The sequence below is a fragment of the Diprion similis genome, chromosome 3 (assembly GCF_021155765.1).
Source record: "Diprion similis isolate iyDipSimi1 chromosome 3, iyDipSimi1.1, whole genome shotgun sequence".
In the NCBI taxonomy this organism is placed as follows: Eukaryota; Metazoa; Arthropoda; class Insecta; order Hymenoptera; family Diprionidae; genus Diprion; species Diprion similis.
This window is the reverse complement of record NC_060107.1, coordinates 3,061,697-3,087,489: the sequence shown is the minus strand read 5'-3', so window position 1 is coordinate 3,087,489 and position 25,793 is coordinate 3,061,697. Positions and strand designations below refer to the sequence as shown.

Genomic DNA, 25,793 nt, shown 5'->3' with positions numbered 1-25,793 from the left:
AATTTATCCCTACCACGGTCGACTGTTTATTGATTGTTTTTTAACCAGCAGTGTGAACCTATTCGCGACCTTCACGGTCGCCCGAAGAAGCTTATTAAAATCCTCGAAAATTTTGACGAAAATGAATCCCTCACGGATTTCCTTGATTTATATATATATAATTACATGTACTGAATATTTTCTGAATAAAATTATTACCATCTACAAAAGTATACAACGTTTCCACATTATACAAAACATACAGTTTGAGTAAAAATTTGTGTATTAATTTAATAATCAATGAATAACTGTTACCAGTAGTGCTATTTCACATGTTCATTTTATACAGTAACACAAATATCATTAGATTGTAAAAATGTATTATCAATATACATATAATATGTTACACATACACCCGTGAAATTCGCACAATTGTCTCTCAGTGTTATTCTTTATACGTGATTCTCTTTACATTTTCACCCCTATAATCTCCCTCTCTCTTTCTTTTTTTTCCCTCAACGTCACCCTGTTAGCAGTTTTTTTTGCATATGTCGTACTTCGTCTTACAACTAGAATTGTTATTATTGTTATCATTACTCTAGTGTTAATTTTAATTTTTACAAAATGAAAAAAAGAAAACTCGAAACAAATCGTCAACTGCAGTTTGTTCTGACAATTCGAAATATGTTATCTGCGGTCGCTCCTTCCCCCGTTTCTGTACCCTCCGCGGCCCCGCGATCCTCCCTTGCCGGTGGTCGAAGACTTAGAACCCGATTCACCGGAAAACCTTGCCGATCCTCCGGGTAAACCGGCCGAACCGCCGCCGCCGCCGCCGTTTCCACCGGCTTTCCCTGTCGTCGAGCTGCTCGCCGGCGTGGACCCGGTTGCTGGAGTCGTCGCGTTGCTCTGCGTCGTCGGCGTTTGTCTTCCGGGAGCTGCGGCCACGTTGTTTGCATTCCCGTTGTTCGTTATGGCATTGTTCGCGTTTCCCGCCGCCGGAGGCCCGGAACCTGTACCCTGATTGACGAGCTGCTGAGCCAAGGCGGGATTCGGTTCGCTCATGTTCAACTGTTCGTTTATGACCATACAAAACTCGCCGATTTTTTGTATGTCACCATTTTTACCCGAATAGAGGGTAAGACACTGCCTCCAAACCGAGGCGTAGCCTTTCGTCAGTTTAACTATATCACCGGGCACCAGAAGCTGTCCGGGTTCGTCCCAAATCGACACATTCATGCACGCCGTGCTGTCGGCAACTTTGAACGTTCGTACTTCGCGGTTTTCTTTGGTTATTGTAGGGTGGCCAACCTCAAGAACTATAAATACCACATTTATATTTTTCTGCCCTGGGCGTATATCTTTTATCTGCACATATTCCATTGTAATTTTTCACCCAAACCGTTCAACAATCACTAAACCTCACTGCAGGCTTCTCACTTTCGGCGATATTTGTTTATTTATTCTTCTCTCTTTATACTCGGCTGCTTAACGCAAATTTACAATGATATAAAAAGACTGAACGTAACTCTGCGTATTCTTTTTGGTGTTTTTGTCTATGGATTTTTCAACGCTTTGTTTCAACTATTTCCAATCCCTTGTTACTTTCCTTGAATCTCTATACCAGACATGTGTATAATCTAGAATTTACTCAACATATGGCACGAATCTAAAGCTTATTTTGTGTTTATTTTTAAATTGTGATAAATGTGAGAAAAGTTCATCAAAGAAATGATACGACGGGTGGTATGCTGGTGGCAGCTGATAGTCCAAATGTCGGCCATCTTATTTTTGTTCGTGATCATGCTGCTCGGGTGGCGAAAATGCCAGTTGCGCCAGATGCACAGCGCTTAGGCGGCAACTCCCCGAACTGCCGCCACGAAATTAGCGGTTGGTTAAGTAGAAATTGATAAGGAGTTTTGAAAATTCACGAGCAATTAATAAAAAATGAAGTCAGAGAGCAAATTTGCTCACAATGATAGCAGCAAGAAGTGAAATTAAGCGTCACTATTTAATGACTGTTTCTAACAAACTCGTTTTTTTTCGGTAATGTCTCCGTGACTTATGTATCAGTTACCTACTGCAACTTCGGTTATCGGTAAGCAGCATCGAACCCTACAGTCTTTACGTGCTGCTCTAAGCCAAATTTCTTAGGGTAAGTACCGACCGGGCTGAGCGAGCTGCTTGCGACGCGAGCCAATGTTTGCGGAGTTGCCGTAACTCGCACGTCAGGCGTACGTCAGAATTTCACGAACTCTAGCTTAAGAAAGTACCTTGATTTATTTTTAACAACCGAAGAGTTCAAGCGGAATAAGATATGCGTGAGAATTAAATAAACTTAGGAGTGAAATCTCAAATTTTGATTTCAAATCATATCAGTATAAAATGTAAGTTACTCATACTATCGATAATGCATTTTTTCGTCGGTATATCTATTCACCGGCACGACGGAATGCTAGCATTATTGATCTGAATGATACGCAAGTCTCGAGTATTTGGTTGATTATTCAAAATCGATAATATGCACCTAATCACCCTAAAATGCCGAATAAGCGAATTCATTTGAAAGAAAGTCAATTTGAATCAAAGTAAGCATAGTAAACGTTTAACTGTCTCGTCACGAAGATTCGTTGAGTTTGAATTTTGATGCTAATCGACTAACAAACACCAGTGAATAATCGCTAAACAATGGCAAACAAAAATTTATGAATTCTTTGTTAAATGAAGGATTATCTGTATGGAGACTCGTTAATTATCAGGCGCAGCATATATAACCGGCGTTGTTTGAGCAATTCATTTATTACTCTTTGTTAATTATTGCAATTACAATTTATTTCATAATAATAATAATAATAATAATCATAGTAATACACTAACGGATCACTAAATACTCAGCATGTAAAAGGTATTGAATTTCACGATTACTGTAATCGTAGTGTACTTTTGTTTGTATATGTATGAACCTGATGTTTTGATAAACTGTCAAAAGGTGATATGAACATGACTACATTTTTATATACCAGAGATTCCAATGACGTTGCACCATAACTGTTACGCGCAGGGACTTTAATTGGTTAAGTTTTTTTGCCGTTCTATGTTGCGTACCACAATAGTGGAATTAATATTAATTATAACGATGATCAAACAATTATTTTCAAATCACGTATTCATATTTCTCGAAATTTTGAATGGCACAATAACATTAGGTTTTTCAACGTTCGGTTTTTATAAAGGTGTATTCAGGGCGGAAAAATAAAAAAATTCCAGGAAACTGATATACACGCTTGACGTAGCTCACTATACACGTACTGATATGAAATGTAACGGTGATGTTCGATATGTGTCCAGCAATTACTCGTGTATCGGAGGATTTTTTTGTTGCCTACGGGGAGGTATAAGTATATTATACCTGTGTATGTATTTTCGATACATTTTAAATGATGGTAATATGTTACGCAGCTACGATAAATGACTAATTACAAACTATATAATCAGATATTACCATTATAATATTATGTTATATATACATCTACCAAATAACACGTATTGCCCTATAATTGCAAGTGTACATTGTTTTCTCATAGTGTCTTATCAATAACGCTAACGTTATTCGATAATTTGTTAGCTTCACCGTTGTAATAACAACCGTGATATTGATCATAATAACGAAATTAATCGTAATGTATAATATACAGGTATAATCTAAATCGTTGTACATTGTTATATTTTATACCATTTCATTGTTAATAGATTACTTATTATACTGCATGTTATTAGACATATTTAATATTATTATAATATGTGATCATTTTTGTTATACGGATTAAAATATATCGTGTATATAATATACATATATATTATACTATATTATAGAGACTACTCAATTATTCGTTTTGACGATTATCCTCAAATGTGTGTAATAGTGTGTATATATATATATTAATATATTGTAGATATTTATATTTATATATGTATATAACTTACTTGGTATTTACAGAGTTGAGATACAAAATTATAAACAGTTTTTAGTAAAAAATAACTTTACGATTATAACGATTAGGTAATTATAGCGTAGAAGGTAACATATGGTGAGCTCTGCACAGTCTTCCACAATTATTACCGGCATTTGTCAATTCCATCGTCACTGATTATTTTCAAAATAAAATCAAATCTTCAATCATTTCAGTTGCGTTATATTTTCAGATGTTCCTCTTTCTCTTTTTGTATCTTTTGTTTTTACTGAATTAAAATTACAAAATCAGAGCAGGTATAGCGTTAAGATTGTTCATCGACCTTATAACGATCAAATTACGCTGTAAATTTGTAATTGTTATTAAAAAATTTTGTTGACGGTCGATAATCAAATGAGCCGAAAGCAAAATGTGTAAAGTTAACAACGAATGAAGAATTCTTATATGTATTGACACAGCGTGCAATTATCGCGTTAGACTTGATAACAACATACGACTTGAGTAACATTGTAGTATAACGCGCGAGAATTATTACAGTATACAATTGTAAACAATTCAATAGCACAAGGGATAACGGAATAACGACTCAGTCTCAAGGCTTAGGTATGATTGTCGAACAATAATTAATAATAATTAATAAAATTCAAAAGATTTTAAATACGGACTGCTTAACATTCACACACAAATCAGATATATTACACAAGTGAAACTAATTATAGATGAAATAAAGGGGTTTCGTCCATCGAGATGATTTCATTTACACCAAAACAAGGAAGAACCTAAAAAAAAAGATCAATTTTTCACAGAAAACCACTAAACGTACATCAATCGATTAAAACATCGTACCAACGCACCGACAGAAAACATTTAGGAGAGCTCACCGTTCTATTCGGCGTTACGCGAAGTCTAATAACATGAATGTTTTCTTTTTCATTTTTTTTTTTCATCAACAATGGCTCACGCTTTTAACTTTGAAGGCTACACAGGGCTTAAGTTCAAGGTTCCAAGCATCTAACAGAGGTAGATATAGACTGCATGTCAAATACAATGATATTGTACCTTTTCCTACGTATGTTATACACGTGTACGTAGTTGAAAAATACTGAAAACGAACGTGGTACATGCAACGTTCAGGGATCACCAGCAGGCTAATTAAATTACATGTAAACTTATACCAATTGGAAACCAACACATCGGGAGACGCAATGTGGCGGTACAAGAATCTGCGCGGTTCCATGGTGGTCGTATTTAAATATAAAAGTCGTTTTTTCGCTGGTTTTCTACACCGCTTTAGCTCAATCTGACGAAGAGAAAATCTCCAAGTTTGCACGAGCTTTTCCGTGCTTCAATAACAGAATAATCAACCCGAAACCGCGATCAGCTGATCGCTCTTTCAGCCGCCATATTGCTCGGCCGCCCTCATATGTGGATTCCAGTGAGATCCCAATGTGCGGTGATCGGGTTGCGGTACAGGTACATTAGATAGGGTTGCAAGGAAGGCGAAGGCGAGGGATAAAAGTGATACGAGTCGAAGTAAGTACAGCTCGGTATTGTATAGCAGTTATAGGGGCAGCAATATAGCCAAAGGCAGCGTTATGCTTACGTCGTAGATACTAACCTGCGGCCTAGATTCTAATTACCGTATTCGAGTAAATTATATATAGTTACACGATTAATTCCACGATAGTCTAAATCGATTCAACAATATCTACTCTTGCTTGCTCAACGTATTTTATACATTACATATACGGTATACACGCACCGTACGTTGGTGCATATAATTAAATATAGATTGTGTTATATGTATATATATATATATATTATATTACATAAATAGTTTTTTTTAATTTTAATGTTGTAACGGTAACGGTGTATTGTAGGTATATATGTTATTGTAATACATATCCGTCTATCAAAGTATATCTATTTAGATATCAGGTGATGCGAGATCAAAGTGTTTATATACCTATACAGCATATAATTCTCTAGTGAAATTTTTTTTCTTCAGAAATTCTCTCTTCCCAGATTGTTTTCTTTCACAAGACTGTGAAATTTTTTTTTATGATTTTTACATAACATGATGCTATGGGAATGTTTCGAGTGTTCTTTTTTTTTGTTGTATACTTTTTTTTTTTATTATCGCTTCTAGAAGAACGAAGATCACATCGTGAAACTTCGCGAAAGTTTTCTTAGAGTTCAGAACTTCCCTGGATATCTCGGCGATTCTTCAACAAAAATATTTCACCCGGTAAAATAAATGAGAGAAATTTTGCAGAAAATTTGAATTTCACCAGGTTTTTTACGAGACGTATACATATATTGTACATTTGCATGAGTACAATTCAGAGAGATTTCGCCCGACATAGATCGCGTTGCTCAATACCTTGAGGAAGTGGAGTACTCACGAAATCAACAACCATGCCCAGGTGATTTTGTTAATCAAAATTCGAATTCACGCGAGCTGCGTTTCGTTTCGTTTCGTTGTTTTTGTAATTGAATTTTCTAGAAAATGTATAATAATATCGGTACATATAAGATCAATTTTTCAAACTTGCATTGGGTTTATCATCGTTGCGATTTGTACGTTCGTTGGAATCAGCAAGCTCGAATGATTCGTAACCGCTGTGATAGGTGTGCATGATAATAAAATCCAGGCAAGGTTGCTCCACAGGGGATAAATTTGTTCGTAGAAAAGCTAAGTACTCGATTAAATACAATAACTCGTGCATATAAACTTTCTACGAATGATTAAATACACTTCAAACTGCAAGCAGTTATTTTCGATCTTTGCTTCACTTATTGCTTTCGTAAATGCAATTCTAGGATATGTCAACTTTACAACTTTGAGTTATTCTCGTTTCTGATATGATTGCCATGTCAATTATATCCGCAATCGTGGCTATTTTCAAATTAAATTTTCTTTCGATCATATACCAGCGATCAACTGATTCTTACGACAATAATGGTCTCACAAATTCGTACTTTTTCCGCTTCCTTTAGCCACTGTTCAAATGAATCAATCGAAATTAAACGGTATTCAATTTGATTCTCGCGCCAAATGTTAGCGAGCGGCGATGTCGGTGTGACGTCACGCGACTCTATCAAATCGCAGGCCACGGTTTAGGAATATCGGCGGATCAGGGAAGAAGTTCGAATTTATATGAAAATAAAGTAGATTATTTTTCACAATTTTCATAATCCAGACACCATAAAAAAAACTTAACTAAACTTATACCGCGATCTGGATAGTTCAAGCGTAACGATCGATGAGATTCGATCAATGATAAGAAATATAATGAAAACGATTGGATGACAGTGATGGTGTATGACAGTAATGCTAATGATATCGATCATTATACAATATCAATGAGATAAATTAATTAGATAACTATTAAAATTATCGGCGACGAACGAATTTATGTGCATATTATAATAGGGTATAATATTACTACAGGATTATATCAATAATTTTTCGAGGCTCGAGGTTGCTAATCATGATTTTCTTAATATGATCTATCAGTATGTTTTATGTTTTTACCGTTTTTTTCTTTCCCATCTCTTTTCTCCGGATATATTAACGGTCTGCATTCACTACGCCATATATGCTTCAACATTTATATCTATATTTACAATAAATATATGTATATAATGTATTAATTCTATTGATCCCGCCTATTATATAAAGTTAATATAATTATGATGTGTCATAGCCATGGTACGCAGCGTATTTATATACACACGTATAATGCGTCTCAATAAAATATACGTATATACACATTGATGTGTATATTCATATATTTCATAAAACATAGGTATAATATAACTAATATTTATAAGAGAATACTAGAGACTCGAAGTGTTTTGAATAGGCCGCGCAGTATACATATACAATATATATATATATATATATTAAATTCATATACCTACAGGTGATCTATTACATAGAATAGAGCTATTGCTTAGGGAATAAATAAATAAATTAATCGCTAACTTAATTTGTAAACTAATTTAATCAGCTGTCGAACCTTAATTGTAATCGCATTCACCGCATGAAATCACATATAATGCAATTCGTTGTGTCTCTTCAGCATTTCTTTTTCTCACACGAGTTGATCCTTATCTTTTTTTTACGAGAAACTCGATCTGTATTCATCGTTGAAGATTTACGTTTAACCGCAAATTCAAAGTTTTATAATATACATATTATAGTATATAACATGTGTGTGTATACATGAATGTAAAAGAAACGCTCGATTTAAATATTACAACTTATACACGGCGACTTAATTTCGCGGCGTTGTGTAACTTTTTCACAGCGCTCTTTCTACCTAGTAACAGTTACTAATCATTAGGTTATCATAACAACCAGTCTTATTCTATACAAAAGTGTCGTAGTATAAAGTTAGGTTATAAGGCTATATATAAGATAGTTTGCACCTAATCCACGCACTATTTCCCGGCAACGTTGCGATTTCGGCTTCTTCACTGCTGCACTAATGTTTCAGATATTAAGCAAAAAATTGTGTGCAGGTACCGGATCATTTTTGACTTCTCAATATTACTAATTTTTATTTCCATCATTTACTTAAAATTTTGTGTCGAGAAATTTACGGAAGAAACGTATTGCAATGTAGAACAGTAAAATGCGCGTAAAATATGTCTTCAAGGTGCCGTAGTGTGAAATTCCATAGGATAACAAGACCTTGCAAATGAATTTTTTTAACCAACCTCGAATACTGTCACGAGTACAACGTTTAAGTATTAGTGCAATTATACATATACATTCAGACAGTGGTGAATCGTTCGGGAATTAGTATAGACAATATGGCGGATACAAAAAACGACAATATCGGTAGAGCTTCAATGATACACGCGGATGTAATTAGCGGCTGTAATCGATGTAATCGGCAATTTCGATTAATCGCGTTTTTAATTAATCGATTGACCGATTGGTCAAGTTTTTCGATTAATCGATTTATCGGAAAAATGGATAATCGAATAACTCAACCAATCGAAAAAACGATTAATCAAAACCGTCGATTAATCGAATAATTGTAAAAACGATTAACCGAAATTGTGGATTAATCGATTGATGGATTAATTGGAAAAACGATTAATCGATTGATCAGAAAAATGATTGATCAATAAATCGAGAAAACGATTAATCGATTAATCGTACAACCCTGGTACCTATACCTAGTAGAAAAAAAAAATAAATACGAGATGTCCGTGTCCCGAGGGTAGGATAATCATCGAGAGGAATGCATGGAGTAACTGTGTATAACGTTTATAATTACAAAGCCGCTAGGTGGCCATCCGTAGCTTAGTCGGCGAAAGGACGAGACCGCGCTTTATGAGAGCGGAAGCCCCAATGACTTAATATCAAGAAGTGGGTGCATAGCCGAGGTTCTTCCGCTGCAGGAATAAGGATATCTCGCGGAATGTCGGCCTCTCGTTCTCCTCCCGTCTCCAGCACTCGAGCATAAGGTCATAGATGTCCTTCGAGGAGGCGGCGGGCCTCTGTAGATAGACAAAGGCTGTCTCCTCTGGTTCGCTGTTGGAGTTTTCGCCAGCGGATATCCGCTGGAGGTGACCGAGGCTCGCGACGACTTCGTCGTCGCTAAGATGCTCGTAGGGTACACGTCTTCCCAGGTTCAGGATCTCCCAGAGGGTGACGGCGAAAGCCCAAACGTCGCTTTTCGTCGTGTACTTTCCCTGAAAACATTAGATCATTGAGGTGCTGGAGTCGGTTCAACCTGGGACCGGCTTGCTTACCAGAAAGATCGATTCCCAGGCCATCCAGCGCACCGGAAGCGGCATGTTACCGTCCACCTTGAAGTAGTCGGAGGCGTAGAGCTCGTTGTCCGTTCCAAAGTCCGAGATCTTTATGTGGTACGCTTTTCCCACAAGGCAGTTCCTGAAACCAGGAGAGATCAATATTAGTCTCCGGCGATCCTTTATATGTATACACACGCATACACTTTTCTTATATGGGATAAATAAATATCTATCTTCTGAAACCAATGCAGTGATCAGGAGTGTCGCGTTTCCCGAACCATGGTGATTGAAAGGGGTTCGCAAAGGCTTGGATGACATGCGTCATGGGCTATCTGCGGAATCTTCATGAAATACAAAAAGCTCTGTACATACAGGTTGATTCTCCGGAACCGGACGAGTTTGGCAATTCGAACGGCATGAATCGGGAGCTTTAACGTGCCTATATCTATATACCTATAACCATTCCCAGCAGTGATAACAGATACGCGGACAAAGTTTGTAACTTGAGTAGGAGAGCGGCGGACAAAGTTAATGATACATCGTCCCGAAGCTCGGCACTTGGTTTCTGGGTACAGGATACGGTATCCATATATATATAGTACCGTTATACACCATCGGACCTGACCGAGTCCAGGGCGCGTTATTGAATTGCTAGAATCAATTAATTTTGCCAAGCGAACAAAGCTCCAATTTGGAGGTACAGCCTCGGTAATTAGTGGGGCTTTATCGATCATCGAAATTGGCTGGCTACGCCGGTCTCTCTCTGTGTGCCTCCGCCATGCTTTACTCTCTGCACCCTCTCGCAGAACTCGGCGTTGCTTTGCCCCGTTTCCGGCTCTGCCTTGACGCTTTGCTTTGGCTTTGGCTCCGGGTTTAGCTTTCGGCTTTGGTTCGGCTTTGGCACGGTATTCTGACGAATGGCACTGCTCTCAAGTCACCCTTAGCGCTCATTCTGTATCTGGCAAAGTGCGCGGCCCAGTTATACAGTAAAGAGGATCTACAAATATGCATTTCGTTACGACGGTTTCTGGGTCAGCTTAACGTGCAGTTGCAGCTATCCGCCGTCATCGCGGTGAAACAAATTTCTCGAAAAGAATAAAAAGAAAAATTCGAGTACCCAAAGCCTCACCGATCGAGGATAATTGAAATTCGAACAGGCTACGCCGACGTGATCATCGTCGCGTTTTTGCCGCCCGTATAAGTTCCCCTCACGATCAGGGTTCCTAATCGTGAGATAAGAGAGATAAAAGACCGGCGAGAAACCAGGTCCCGCAGAAAGGTGGCGTGTACAGGCATGCGGTTCGCGATAAATTCCCACTTAACAAGGTGAATTGTTTATGGATCGGTGTGAGTATGTATATCTGCATCTGTAGCTTCGCCTGTGGGCGGTTGAATATGTACGAGTATACTGGTCAGCAAAATGGGAGTAAAGAAACCATTCAGTCTCCCAACGAGACCAAGACTGCAGTCTTCCAGTTTGGAACACCCTCGAGCAATTTTCAGCGAGCAGTTCGACGTCACTCCGCGCCGTGTTTTCAGGTTAGGTGGCATAAATGCATAATTAGCCCCCTGCTTGCCTGCGCGTTTCGCATTATAAATATAAGTGCGAATTGCATATACTGGGACTGGACGTCGACTAGCCCCGAGCATTATATAAGGGGGGAACGCTGAATTCAAGGGCTCAAATATTCATACGAATGCATAATGAACGAGTGGTAGGTAGTCGGTGTTCAGGTGCGGTGCCGGGGGAGGAAAAGAGGAGGATTTGTAACGACGGCCCTGCAGAGGTAGGCAAATGGTCCAGTGAGATGCAGTGGAAAGCTGGGCGAAATAGAGGGAGGGGTTCTCGGTTCTCCTTTACGTTTGTAACCAAAGTTGAAACAAAGGCTCGTCTCCAGGCTCAAGATCCATTTCGACGAACTCTGGAGCTTCGGGTTGCTCGAGGGTTTCGACCTCTCAACGCTGCGGGTTGAAAAGTCGCGTTTTCCCAGTTTTCAGCTTTCAATTATTCACCGTAGTTGAATGGTTGGTTGGATTTCATGACTAATTTTTTAATGAAAAAAGTAATTTCGACCACGGGAAACTGTAGAGAATGTACATACGTTACAGTTCACCGAAATACTGACTCCAACCTACCGGAGGTATGCAGCCTCCATCGTTTGTTCGTCGAACTCTAACGTGTATTATGTACATACATTGTACATACAAACTGTATAACTGTTGACTGAGTTGGTAGGTCTAATAAACGATTGGAAGCTCTGCAGCTGGATGCGTGAATATATAACACAGAGCTATAACGTTAGAACAGTTTATATCATCGGAGTGCTAAATCCCAAATGAACTCGTCCCATATTATATTCAATAACCAAACCGACAGGCGGAAAATGTATGGAAGGGGCAGAGAGGGGCATTGAAATTTAGTTGAAACCATATTAAACCTAAGCCCCCGTGTAATTACCGCGCTCTGACAAACGGCTTTAATTATACGAACGGTTCATATTTAATAACTCTCGTCCTTACGACCATACACATGATAGGTATGCAGGGCGTTCATTTGTGCCGTTCAAAAAAGCATTTTTAACCATCCGTAATCCCTCAAGTTTACCCCAATTATATATAATATGATATTTATACATCGATTTCGAAACTCTTTCTCTCTCTCTCTCTCTCTCTCCTGATATTATTTCGTATACTTGTAATCTATTTCTCGAGATAATAACACAGTATTATTTCTCCGCTGTTACTGTGATAGGTTTACAAGAATGCAATGAGTGAACGTCCCGATTTCAGATTATTTCGATACAATCTCCGTCTAGGGTTCTGGACTACCGTTTGCTGCTTGTGGTGCTGCAGGGTGTTCGTCGGTATCGATTTCACTCCGAAACCCAGAGTAGAGTATAGACGCATTTCAATAACTGAAATCTTGCACTGCGGTGTGATAGGGTCGTGTATGTCGTGTCTACTGTTATAGATACTGCACATCTGGCTCGCATAAGTAGGTACCTTCGCGTCCAGAGACATTCAACAATTCTCCACGATCATGTCGTACATACTTAAGTATGTAGGTATAGTACATATACACGTGTAAACCTGAATGCCTCGGAAGCTTTTTCGCGAACAAGATTTTCCATGGTTACAATAGTTACACAGAGTGAGCATCAGATAACGGTCGAATGTTTAAACACGCATTCGCTAGAATTCTAGAACAAAAGTATTTTTTTTGTCAGTTTAACCAACCGTCACGAGTTCAGATGACAAGTCGCTGCGATGTATGTAACCTCAAATTGTTGAAGTTGTGTTCAACTTCGGTAATTCCGCGATTAATAATACTTTGTAAGAATAAGAACATTCAACAACAGCAAATAAATCTTTTTAAGATTACATTCGGTGCGTTCCGACATTAGTTCCCATCAGTGCTGTCAATTAACAATCTTCTATCTCTCTAACGCTGCTGAGTTCATGCACAAATCTGCCTCTATCCTAGGGAGTTTTTACTGCTGCCAGCTAATTTCGGAACGCACCCGTAACGTCGTGGCGACCTGTCATCTGAACTTACAACGGTTGGTAAACCTGAAATAAAACAATCGCATGCTTTTTCCCTACAATTTTAGCGCATGCGCGTTAGATCATTCGACCTCTAGCCACTCACTCTTGCATTGTCATAAACCGTGCAGATGTACGATAGGAGAACAACGCAACAGTTTGTGGCTACCATGACCAGCAGAAATGGGGTGCAAATATTGGCTGTGTGTAACTACAACTCTACAGGTCTCATTGTCAATATGTGACGTCTACTACTATTACTATTATTATTATTATTATTATTATTATTATTATTGTTAGGTATATAGACCAAATGGCAGCGCAGGTCTAATTGCCACGGGTGATTCGAACTCCCGGTCAATTTATTCCCAGAAGAGTATGAGCGAAGTCGCTAGGGCGATGTGTGTTCGGACAGTCAGTCGGCAGAAGTGCGAAGGCCTAACGAATTGATGGCGCTGATTTCCCCGTGGATCCCGTATCGTTCGTTCGATTTTCTCCTCCTTCTCATCTTATTCGTTCTGCTTTACACCCCCCCGGCAAACCGAACCAAACCAAACCAAACCGACCCGAACGAATGTTTGTTTTCGGCTTATGGAAATACACTCGAGGGTAAAATAAATCGATTTGATGAATCAAAAATTAATACTTTTATTGATACGACGCGGTGCGTTCCGATTCTTTGACTTTTAACCCTCTCCTCTACCTTTTCTATTCCCTCCGTGATTTTTAGAAATCTCAATTGTTTTTTAATAAATTGAGTCAGCAAAAACAAAAGCAAAAACTTCTCTCATTGCCGGTGGGTTTAATTAGTTCAATTCTACAATAACAAAAGTTAAAGAAGATAGAAAGTGATGAAAATAGAAAACTGGCGAAAGAAAAGAACAGAAAAACATCGTTTCGAATGACTCACCTCGTCGCCAGATCCCGGTGAACGAAGTTAAGATTCTCCAGGTAACGCATCCCCGAAGCTATTTGGGCTGCCATGTAGATAAGACAGTTGAAACTGCGTGAAAAATAGGTTTAAAAATAAATTAAACAGTAATAACAACAATGAAAAATAATTAACAATAATAATGGTAATAAAGAGCAAAAAACAAAAAAAAAACACACACACACACATTTTCATACGGTTCATCGATGCGTGACGTATATATCTAGGTACGTACGAATTATTATTTATTCAATATACGGTTATTCCACTTTTTCGACTCTCCGATTTCGACGCGAAGTTCTATCGTGTTTCCAATTAATTATTTCGCCGTTTGATGTATTCGCCTAGCTAACTAAATACGTGTGTTCGAGTCTCTGTAACGAATATATACCGTTCGCAGGTGTATCAACAGTTTTCAATATTTCGAACGGTATGATATTGGAACAGAGATATAAGGGGGGAAAAAGGCTGAGGAATTTTTATTTAATCAACTGAGTACTGTATAGGTATATTGGATATATACATATATATCTATATATATATACACAATATTTGTTTCACAGTCCGCCTGTTAGTTTCCGGTATACCGGTTATATTATACGTATGCATCCTGCTGTGTATGAGCACTCGGCAAATTCTCTCCAATTAATAAACCAAAACGAAAAAGGGAGTATAAAAACCGACAGCGAGAAAGAGAGAGAAAGAGAGAGAGAGAGAGAGAGAGAGAAGGAAAAGATACGTATACCTGCATTAAATTTTACACGAATTTTGACTCTACTCTGTACAACATATATATTATATATGTTACGTACATACATATATATATATATATATATATATATATATATATATATATATATATATATATATTAAATATACATGTATATACCTATAATGAATAATAAATACTTGCCGTTGAAAGGGAAAAGTAAATACAGATAAATTTAATTAAAATGGCAGAAACGCGAGTGTAAAACAAGAAGTGAATGAAAAAAAAAGAAACAAAAAAATAATACCAGCGTTTGAATTTGAAATGACTTGATTTTCACTGAACCGAAAACTCAAACCGAATCATCGGATGTTCGTATGTACAAATTTCTTCGCAGGATATATGGAATATACATGGAATAAGACGGTAACTCGTAAATGCAGACGGGGAGGGTAACGAGGAAGATCTGATTTTTGCAGGTAAATCTACTCGAGGGTTCAGAGTTGAAGAGAGAGAGAGAGAGAAAGAAAAAAAAAGAGAGAACGAGCAGGTAGGCAGGGTAATAAAATTGGTTGGAAAATCCATTTTGAGGGGAACTTTTTCTTCAATACATAACTGTACGTATACATACACGGGTATATGTATACACGTATATACATATTTGTATATTCTATATATGTATAATATATGAACTGCGCGTACAGCGTTTCGAGTGGATAACGCTGTTTGCCGGGAGTTCACACAGAGGGGAAGGAATAAAAGTCTTTTGTGAGCGCGTTTCCTTTCTTTACGTTTTCTCTTTTCTTCCTTATAATATTTTTTTCCCTCATTTTTATTTTTTATGTATTTATTTTTTCAACTCTCTCCGGTATTTCATTTTTTTAAATTTCATCCCTTATATATACGCGTACCTACTTCTTATTACCCTGATATTGAGATTTCCGTCTTTGTTCCGTCATATCCCGTCATGTGAGTTTGATTTTGCTATTTTATTCTTCGGCCTTATTTCTGAATGGTAATATTTCATTGGCTTAACCGTATTGAAAGTTTTAAATCGTAGATATAAATCAGTTGGGTTTCCATCCATGTCTGGTTGATAAGAAAGTTTCACGAGAGATGATCTTTGCTCGCGGCTAGTTTAAAGGAGACTTTTTAAAAGCGGAGAACTGGACAATAACCGGATATTCACATTCGTAGCGAAATTCGTATCGACGCGACGATTTATTTACCTGAGCGTCTTGACTCCCATTGGCATCGAATGAGCGTCTTCGGCGGTGATGTGGGTCTTCAGAAACTGGCAGAGATCACCGTGATCCAGGTACTCCATAACCACGCAGAAGGGCTCCTCCCTGCAACAGGCACCGAGGACTCTGGCGATGTTGCGATCCTCGAGGGCTGCGAGGATCCTGACGTCACGCTGGAAGTCGAGCCTGCGAAAAGTCAACGCTGTGTACTGAGTAAAATTTCATTTCTTGGTATACTCGGAGAAAGGATTTTTCAAATTTATCAAACATGGTGAAAAAGATTGTCTTTACCAATTATAGACGTGTACTAACTTTATTTATGTTAAACTGATTTTTGTTACTTCGTATAACCTCAAAACCCTGGAGTAACAAGTTTCGGCCCCAATCATCGGATTTTGATAGTTTTTATTTAGATTTCACAATAGCCATATTGGACCCACAATCTTGGATTTAGAAATGATCAAATACTGACTTCAGATTCGTGATCAGCGGTCCCAAAAGCACCCGAGTAATAAAATTCAGACCAAAATATTGAGTTGAAAACTGCAGTGTGACTGAAAGTATTAAATCTTCTATAATTGCAGTAAAAGCTCTCTTCGAATTATCGATTACATCTTAACTAGTGTTACATATAAAAATTTTTGCAATTATTTGTACGATAATAGAAATATTAGGGATATGCTATGTTGACTCATTCGTGTTCACCGCATCATCATTGTCTAAAAACGTTTTTCCACTGTTTTCCTTCTCCTCATCTCCCAAATTTTGATACCACACAGGTTACGGTAGCGGTTCGGCGGTCTACTCATCGTTAACAAAGTTTTGAGCTCACGAAAACCAGCTCAGCTATAATACCCCATCAGTTTGCAAGACGGTTCTTATAATAACACCGACTCACTTAAGGGGTGGTCGAGTACTTAGGCCCAGGACTTGTCGGAGCTTATTGCGAGTGTCGCTACGACGATACCAGATGTGTATAAGGATATACCTTCACCGTATAGCCGTCGGCCTTATGGAGGCGGGGGGGGGGGGGGGGGGGGGGTAAGGGTGAGGGGTAGAAACCGGGCATGCTGGAAGTAATGGCTGTCTCGCGTGATAACTTAATAACTGTGTTGTTGGGAAAAGTACACGGTATCGATTCACTCCGTACACCGGCTAGACGAACAGCCGTCCTTCTAGGTTAGGACGACTACATACGTCAAGCATATATGGATTCTATTTGAGTTACAGACGTATACTTGCCGCGAAAATCGCACCTAGGCCTCTAAGTGTTCATATATTATGCTTAGTGTAGGTATAAATTGACCATCGTTATGTATAAATTGTTGCGAAATGATTATGGGACAGGATTTTCTTTCATGGCACACTCTAACCTCTGTACTTCGTACAATTAGCATAGCGTCTAACTTGTTGTTGATAGCGGTATATTGAACCAGAGAAGAAAAGAGCATAGAATAATAACTGTCTAGAGGGTCAACTCATCGTCAGTCTATGTTTAAACACTTTGCGACACAGCTTTTCATATATGAGACACCGTTTTTGAATCGGTTATTCAAGATTTATATACAATTTTTCGACTTCCAAGATGTCGACGTTGATGTTTTAAGAGGGATTATAATGATTCCGCTAAAATATTGGGTGCCGTAAATAAACAAGGTGTTGAAAATGCCTGTTTGTACAAAATAAATGTAATTGCGGGAAGGTTGTGGGGACTAGAAAAGTGGAATAATCTCGGACTATTGGGCTCGCTAAAAACGAATCCGACGGCAAAATTTCAAAATTCTGAATAGCGGATCCAATACGGCCAATTCAAAATATAAATATCGTTCAGATTCAGTTGGAATTTGTTACTCGGGGTCTTTGAAAACGAATCCGATGGCAGAATTTAAAAAATGAAGATTGCGGATCCAATATGGCCGACTAAAAAGTATGAAAATTGACCCTATTGGCTCACATTAGATCCAGTATTTTGAATTACGAAAATGACTTAGAACTGATCCCATTTTTGAAATCAGAGACCTCGAGGACCCCTTATAACCAGTTCCAAGGAATTTGACTGCAAAGAAAAATGTATCTTCAAAGGGTTTTTTAAATATTTTGCTTTCGAAGTTATGATTGTTATACATGAATACAGTATCTAAGGAAGGACACTTTGTATTCAGTTGCTTGGATTTTATCTTGTTTCAATTTCCTTGTATACTATATATATAATCGCGTAACTCGATGACATTTGATTTCTTTTCATTTTTCTTCGATATAAATGTCGAGTACGGGGTGTGATAAACCGTTAAACTTCGTCGTTACGACCTCTTCCCCGTTTCACCCTCCGCGCAAGCTTTGCTCGACCCGCATGTGGACCGAAAAGGGCTTTTACCCTCGTTTTACATTGCAAATTTTGACCCGTACCGGACATCGAGTGGGTACCACGTCGAGTGACAAAACGCGTGAATTGTTCACTTATTTTTACCCCTTGATAAGGTATATAACACGTATTAATAACCGCGTTGTTGAAAATTCATTTCAAACCGTCAACTGATCTTGCATACAATAAATTGAGCAAAGCCAACAGGACTTTAGTACCAAAAACTTTCCTGCATCTTGCTGGTTTGCGGTTTTTAATTACTTGGAACACTGCAGAATGTGAGTTGTACAATTTTTGTTTTAGAAATTCCTAAAATAAAATTCACCAACGTTTTCAAGTTCCGAGTTTAGGGATAATTATAATAACATTGCGATTCTTGCTATATGTATATACGTTGAGCATGGAAAATTCCTTCTGATTTCGGTGAGAGTAGTTCGAGCTGTGCCCTTCTCGCAAAGGAATATAAGCAGCATGATCTCGGAACAGAGGGTGCTCTGTTATTTTTAATATAGTAGGTACGAGGCGAGTTCAGTGATGGTGGAGGATCGAGGGTTGGCCTGCGGGACGTGATACCGACTATGACACATAAAACACCCTTATCTCTCGTGTCAGCAATGCCGAGGCGAGGCAAAGCGAGGCGAGGTGAGGCGAGGCGAGGCGTTGCGTTCGTTTGCGTATAAACCTGCACGCAGGGTAGAAAACGCGTGTCTACATCCCCCAGGTTCTATAATCTCGCCAAAAGCAAACAGCTCATGTCAGAGCTCTGCGAGGTGTTACGGACAAAACGGAAGCAGCCGATGTAGGCGCAACGAATCCCACTTTTCGATAAGCGACTGACTAAAAAAAAGAGTATCATGGGGCGGAGTTGAAAAGCTCCGAAACTGCCTAATTCCGAATTATTTCGTGGCGAAATTTGAACTTAAGAAATCAAACTTTTGGGAACCAACAAAGTTTCGAATGGTTGGATAGGCTCGAAGTTCCGAAAATCAAAATGATCAGGATTCCGAACGTAAAAATATCGATAGTCCAAACCAAAGAAAGATCAAAGTGACGAATTTTTACCGAGCCAAAAATTCACAGAACTGAAAATCTTCGGTCATTCAGAATTTCTATGTTTCAGATTTTTGAATTTTCGAATTTTTACAATACAATTTTTTTTTAAATTTTGTTTCTTCAGAATAAAATTCGGGATTTGTAGCATTCAAAACTTTTTAATTTAAAATTTCATCCGCGCCCTAGCAGCGCGTAGATAGAACAAAAAAAAAAAAAAAAAATTGGACCGAGAACGAAAACAACTAAAAAAATGATTTTCCTAAATTCTACGTTCTGTATGTAGAAAGACGTTGCAGAGATTTGAAAAGTGAAAAAAATTATATACGACGTAGAGAATTGGTACATACATATATAAGGCATTCGATCGAGTCATCGCGACCGTATTATTATAGAGAAGATTCCAGCTCCGTAGCTCAGTGAAGTTCGTCCCTATCTCCCGGTCATTGTATGCAAATGTATTCATTCCTTTTCAAAGAAACGACAAACTCGCCTTTTTCTGATGTCTAGCCCGATACTGGAGAAGGCATAAGGCAGCTCTGCGCGCCGGCGAATAATCGTCCGAGAATCGGATTCACGCAGACGAGCAGTGTCCACCTTCAATGGGGACGTGTGTACCTACCTACCTACAGCAGCTGAACTTCCAGGACTGCGAAACCTGCGCGAACTCATACGACGAAAAATCCAAAGCAATACATATGTGACACGTGTCGTTCACTCACACGTAGACGAAAACGTGTGTGTGAGTGTCCTTTGTAAACCAGTCGCTGATATGTACTTCGCTACCGCGTCGCGACGCTTTGTATCCTTTATGTACATCGAAATATGAAATTTAATGTTATATACACGCGGGTATATAAATAAAATATACACAAACGTAGCTGTATTCTTTGTATAACAAATGTATGCACGAGTCTGCCATTGCGGATTTGTGTTGTATGCTCGCTGGTACTGTATGTACATTGTAAATCCATAGCCTAATTTAAGGGGATGCCTTAGTCGATTTCGACGTTGACGTGGATACCTTGAAATATCGAAGTGAACGTGTCTCAAACGTAAAAAAAGACTAGACAGTCCGATTCTGTACGGAATTCTGAGCAAAAAACATTGGAATAAATTTTCATTTCATGTAGAAATAAAGAAACTATACGGATTCTACGAAATAGGAATAGTAAATTCGTAGCATTCGTGCTACGTTTCTTTGTTTCTGCGTAAAATGAAAATTTATTGGAGTGTTTTTGCCCAGAATTGCGTATAGAATGGGACTGTTAAGCCCTTTTTTTTGCGTTCGAGATACGTGAACTTCGATATTTGGAGATATATACGTCGACGTCGAAATCGACCAGGACACCCCCTTAACGTCCATTCGCGAGGTTTCGCTGCGGCGTTTTCAAAGCGCTTCGAAACTGATCCTTACATTTTATGTTCTACATAAATGAACACGTGAAGAGCATCGCGGAGATCAAATGGCTCGTGGTTTTTTCTCTTTTAACAAAGTCCGAAAAAAACATTTGATCAAAAAATAAAAATAATACCCAGAAGCCAACGGACGCGACGTTCTCTGACGGATCGTTCAAAGAGTTACGCTGCAACGTTGAATAAATTTCACTCAACAAAGCGAGACGAAGAGAAGAATGACAATGTAAAAAAAAAAAAAGGTTAAAAAAGAAGAAAAAAACAAAACACGATGGAGAACGAGACGAAAGTAAAGGTTAAACCCAGTGAGACGTGTATTAAAAAAATAAAATAGAAAAAAAAACATTCCGCAGTACGCTTGGGTGAGTAAAAAGCTTTGTTTCTTGGTATTGCGAAAAACACAAAACGAGAAGAGGGAAGAAAATCGAACGAATAAATAAATGACGATTCAGCTTTCGGTGGAAAAGAAGAAACGTAAAAAGAAAAGGAAAACCTATAAGGGTGAGGTAAAGCAGAGCAAAGGTCGGGGGTGCATTCAAGGAGAATCGAAGGGTCCTTCGGCTTGGTAAGGATAGACAGGCGTCTGCAGTATGTATATCATATCTTATAGAGTGGGTGGCGGTAGTGAAATAATGCAAATATCAATCTGCATACTTACTTCTCTTTTTCGTTGGCATCCGGAAGGAGGAACTTTACTGCCACGAGTCTCTTACCGAGGGTTGCCGTCGTCCCGTACTCCGGTATGCCCTCGGCCTCGGCGACGTACACCTTTATTAGCATAAATTTTTCTCTTTCATAAAATGAAACTGAATATTATACCTTAATACATAGGACATATACGTATACATGTATAGAAGAGTGGCGGGAAGCCGAAGAGAGCAGAAGATGCAGGCCTGCACCCCTCCGGATGATTTAACAAAAGGACAATTTCCACCCAGGGAATCGGCTTGCATTTTACGCTACAAATTTCTCCATTCTTTCTTTCTTTCTTTCTTTCCTTTTTTTACTTTATTTAATTTTTTTCCCCCCTCCTCTAGGCGTGTACCCACTACCCTCGTTGAAAGAATAATAGAAAAGAATAAAGTGGAGCACTACAAAATTTTCACCCCCTCTTTTCGTCTCCCACTCTCACACCCCAATTCACACGCGTCATAAGCGATGGATGCTCACGGCTCCGCAGTGAAACCGATTAAGCACCTCGGATGAAATTTTCTATCCTTTGTTAGTGGGATCAGAGCTGAAGTATAGGCGGAGATTCAGGGGTCCCGAATAAAGGGAAACAATTAACCTCATTAACCCGTTCAAAACCTGCTATTAAAGATCCATCGCGGAAGGCGGGTGTTTATTATACACCGATGATGAAGCAGTTATTTTCTTCATTGTATCGTAGAACGTCGACTCGTCGACGATACCCTGATGTAAAAGAAGCCACCATCAGAATTGGTTCCAGAACCCAATGCGGCAACAGCAATGGTCACGTTCTCTTATATATCCATTCCAAGAGCTGCATCACTCGGTCAGACGTCTACGTCTCCTGACCATTGTGTCAGGTTTCGTCTAAGTATTTCGTAACCGGTTCACGGGGCGAATATATGGTAGGTATGTTAAAACGTTACGAGAGTACGCGTGGGCGTGTTCAAAGACAGCCGTTGATTCGTTTGAAAACTTTATTCGACCTCGTAAATGTGTATGTGGGTATAGATGTCACTCGAAACCCATCGAATTTAGCGACTAAACCAGAGAAAGAGAAAGAGAGAAAGAGATAGAAGTGATGGAAAGGGTTGCGTTGGATGCACATATGTAGTTACCGTTCCAAAAGCGCCCTCGGCCAGCTTTGAGAGCATGCGTAGTCGATGGCGTGGGAAGAGGGGCACGCTGGTCTGCTCGAGGCGTCGCTTCAGGGCTGAGAGAACCTCCTGTTGCGTCGGCGACTGAAAATGTTAATCACATTTCTAATAATGCACGATCGGCCATCACGCCATGCCTGCCTCCTAACGTCGTTACAATCGACCCACTACTCCCACTATTCACGATTCAGAGGTAACTGCACGCAACGTGTCCGCATCATTATCATATACATTCCACAGCCCCTATCGGATCCATCGGAGTATCACGTTCCCCGTACCAAAAACCACTTTGAGCATTTGCTCGGTGATCAGCATAACGAGCTGTACCTGGTTAACACGTTACCTACTTCGTAGTGGAACGTTTCCTCGGAGCATTACCAACGCTTGATTTGAACATCGTCGTCAGAAGCGATGGTAGTTTTTTACCGTTGCAAGTATAAGTGGTTCGGTAAATTGTCGACACCTGCATCACCGGTAGTATCGGACGGACTGTAATACCGCAGAAATTGATGATACGATGGATTGGAATGGTCTTGCCTTGGGTATCGAGTACACGCTATGTGGTCGTTCACCTCCATATACCATAAGAATCGGGTATCTCGTGAAGAAATGATCGGTACTTAACGATTGCACAGATCTACCGAGCAGCAATGCAAACAAATACTTAAGAAACACGCAGAGTATGGAGTATTTGGCTTGAACATTACTCTCAGTCTGCAAAAGGATACTATATCGGAGCAAGTTCTGGTTCAGCAGAGGCTCGAGGCAGAGGAACCTTGAATCAGAATCTGGAAACCCGTACCAAAACTGAGACCCTGTGGAGGGTAGGTGGTAGATGCCTCACTCTATAACTCGGGGAACAATGGAGCAACCCTCAGGTTCAAAGAGAAATGCGTTCGCGTTCAGCGAGCATGAATACCTTCGGTCGGTTGGTCTCCAATCCCAGGACACAGACACCACGCATCGTGAGAATTGTACATGGGTACCTGTGCCTAGTAGCAGCGTGGCATGATAGGACGATAACGATAACGCGGTAGCTTCCAGGGCTTCCAGATGCGAACCGAGTTCCGCTTCGCCTGTTTTGAACACGGCGATGTCAATCAGAGTCGGTATTGTAACGGGCAATCCGGAGGAGACCCGAATGGCTCCATTTGGCATTATAAAGAGCCGGTATTGTCAGAGCGAAGGATGAGGGTGCTCACCCCCAACAGCCAACTTTCGTTTATTTATTTATTTTTTTTTCAACCATACGCAGGAATTCGTCGCTAGTGATATACGTCTGTTCCTTTCCACAACGTGTCGTGTATTTGTGCACAGTGTGCCGTTTGCGGTCAGGATACAAACCGGCCAAGTGATTATACTCCACCACCACTTTCCACCGCGTTATTTAACGACCCGAGCTTAAACGGCAACGGGGGTTGTTCGACCGCGAAATGACGATGCATTCGCCCCATACCTTCCACGTATGTGTAGAGTACGTATTAAAAGTTTTCATGAATTATCACGACGCGTTATAACACCGACGAGTCGAATAATTTTCGCAAATTGATGACGGACCGGTTGTAGGATTACGTTCAATACTTTTACGACCGGCGTGTACGAGGATCTTCAACTGAAATTGGTTTTTCTAAAGGTCTGGAAGCGAATCGTGCAGGGCGTGTTGGTAACTGATCGCAAGTTGCATCTACCGATAGTCTCTGATTCGGTTTGTCGATTTCAGAGCTTTCGATTCTCGGGAAATGGTCTCCTAATTCGGAGAATAAGAGTCACCATCAGCGAAATAGTGTGATTGGAATTAACGTTTTTCACATCGACGCTGACTTGGCTGAGAAAATAGGTATTGTCTTTGGTCTCAACGTTCGTCGTACATCTCATGACGAAAAGGCTAAAGTATATACTTGTGAAAATTCGCATTTGGTACAGTAACAGTAAATGGACTCGCGATCATAGTATGACGAGGACAAATCCTTCTGTCACCATACCATACGTGAACTTTGGATCAACCCTTTTCTCCGTGGTGTTTGGTCAACTAGGTGAAAGTCTGACCTTCTTATCCTCGGGTTTGCTTCCACGGGAAGATTCCTTGGAGAAGAGGCTTTCCTGGTCGCTCGCACCGCTCGACGAGACCCTAGGAACTCCATCGGGGTTCAGAAGTGGTACTGTGCCAAGTTCGGGAACCGCGTAGTCGTAGGACGTGTCGACAGCGCCGTTGGCGTAAACTGCGACAGAGAGAGGAAGGGGGGAGGTTTAGGGTGGGCGGCTATTGATCCGTTGGGGTTGGATCTTGCACCCCCCGGACTTGTCGAAGCCGCGTACAGCGACAGTCCGCAACCTACCTGACTGATTGATGCTACCACCACCCTTGTTGTTCAGCATCATGTCCTTCATCTCCATCACCACCGTGCTGTAGCTGTAGTAAGGAGCGTATTTCAACGCCCTGTACGGCTCCTGATAGTCGTCCAGCTTCACGATGTCCAGCAGTCGGTTTCCCAGGTCCCGAGGCAGAGTTGGCAGCGATCCTCCGGCGTACCTGCGACCCACGAAGCTATAGTCGTTGCCGATTGGCAATCGAGAGTTCAACGGGATTAGAAATTAATTCAACTAACTAATTGGACACGAACTTTTTTGAATGCTTAAAGGGATCGGTAGTTCATAGCCATCGATAAGGTGTTTTCATGGAACAAGTGTTTTCTAGTTAGTACCGATTGGTGGTAATCGGTAAGTTTTCTAGACATTGTTGATAGACGTTTTTTAAAAAGTTTTTTGCCTCAGAGTTGTTTCTTTCATCAAAATTTGACAGAATTCTAAAACCTGCTACATCTGATTATCAACAGTAAAATTATTCGACTTATTTCTTAAAGATTAATGCATAGCAAGGGAATACAGGCTTTTTGAAAAAGTTCAATTTATTGACGTGATTCGAATGAGGAATGTTTAAAAGTATGATTTGACGGTTGAAATTTCAT

At 39.6% G+C, this 25,793-nt stretch overlaps 2 protein-coding genes across 2 annotated transcripts in view; both read right to left on the bottom strand.

Moving 5' to 3' along the window:
• Nucleotides 1-195: 195 nt before the first annotated feature.
• LOC124404921 (SOSS complex subunit B homolog) lies at nt 196-1,757 on the bottom strand. Its single transcript, XM_046879414.1, has one exon. It carries the CDS (start codon nt 1,357-1,359, stop codon nt 667-669), a length of 693 nt encoding a protein of 230 aa, XP_046735370.1. The 5' UTR covers nt 1,360-1,757; the 3' UTR covers nt 196-666.
• A 7,363-nt stretch (nt 1,758-9,120) lies between these two features.
• LOC124404918 (epithelial discoidin domain-containing receptor 1-like) overlaps nt 9,121-25,793 on the bottom strand; it is an 86,940-nt gene continuing 70,267 nt past the window's right edge. The window contains exons 9-16 of the mRNA XM_046879412.1: nt 25,164-25,357; nt 24,874-25,046; nt 22,789-22,911; nt 21,639-21,748; nt 16,138-16,338; nt 14,179-14,271; nt 9,723-9,864; nt 9,121-9,662 (exon numbers count right to left, since the gene is read on the bottom strand). Of these exons, the coding sequence (XP_046735368.1) occupies nt 9,330-9,662; nt 9,723-9,864; nt 14,179-14,271; nt 16,138-16,338; nt 21,639-21,748; nt 22,789-22,911; nt 24,874-25,046; nt 25,164-25,357 (1,369 nt within the window). The 3' untranslated portion in view covers nt 9,121-9,329. The remainder of the gene's footprint in view (nt 9,663-9,722; nt 9,865-14,178; nt 14,272-16,137; nt 16,339-21,638; nt 21,749-22,788; nt 22,912-24,873; nt 25,047-25,163; nt 25,358-25,793) is intronic.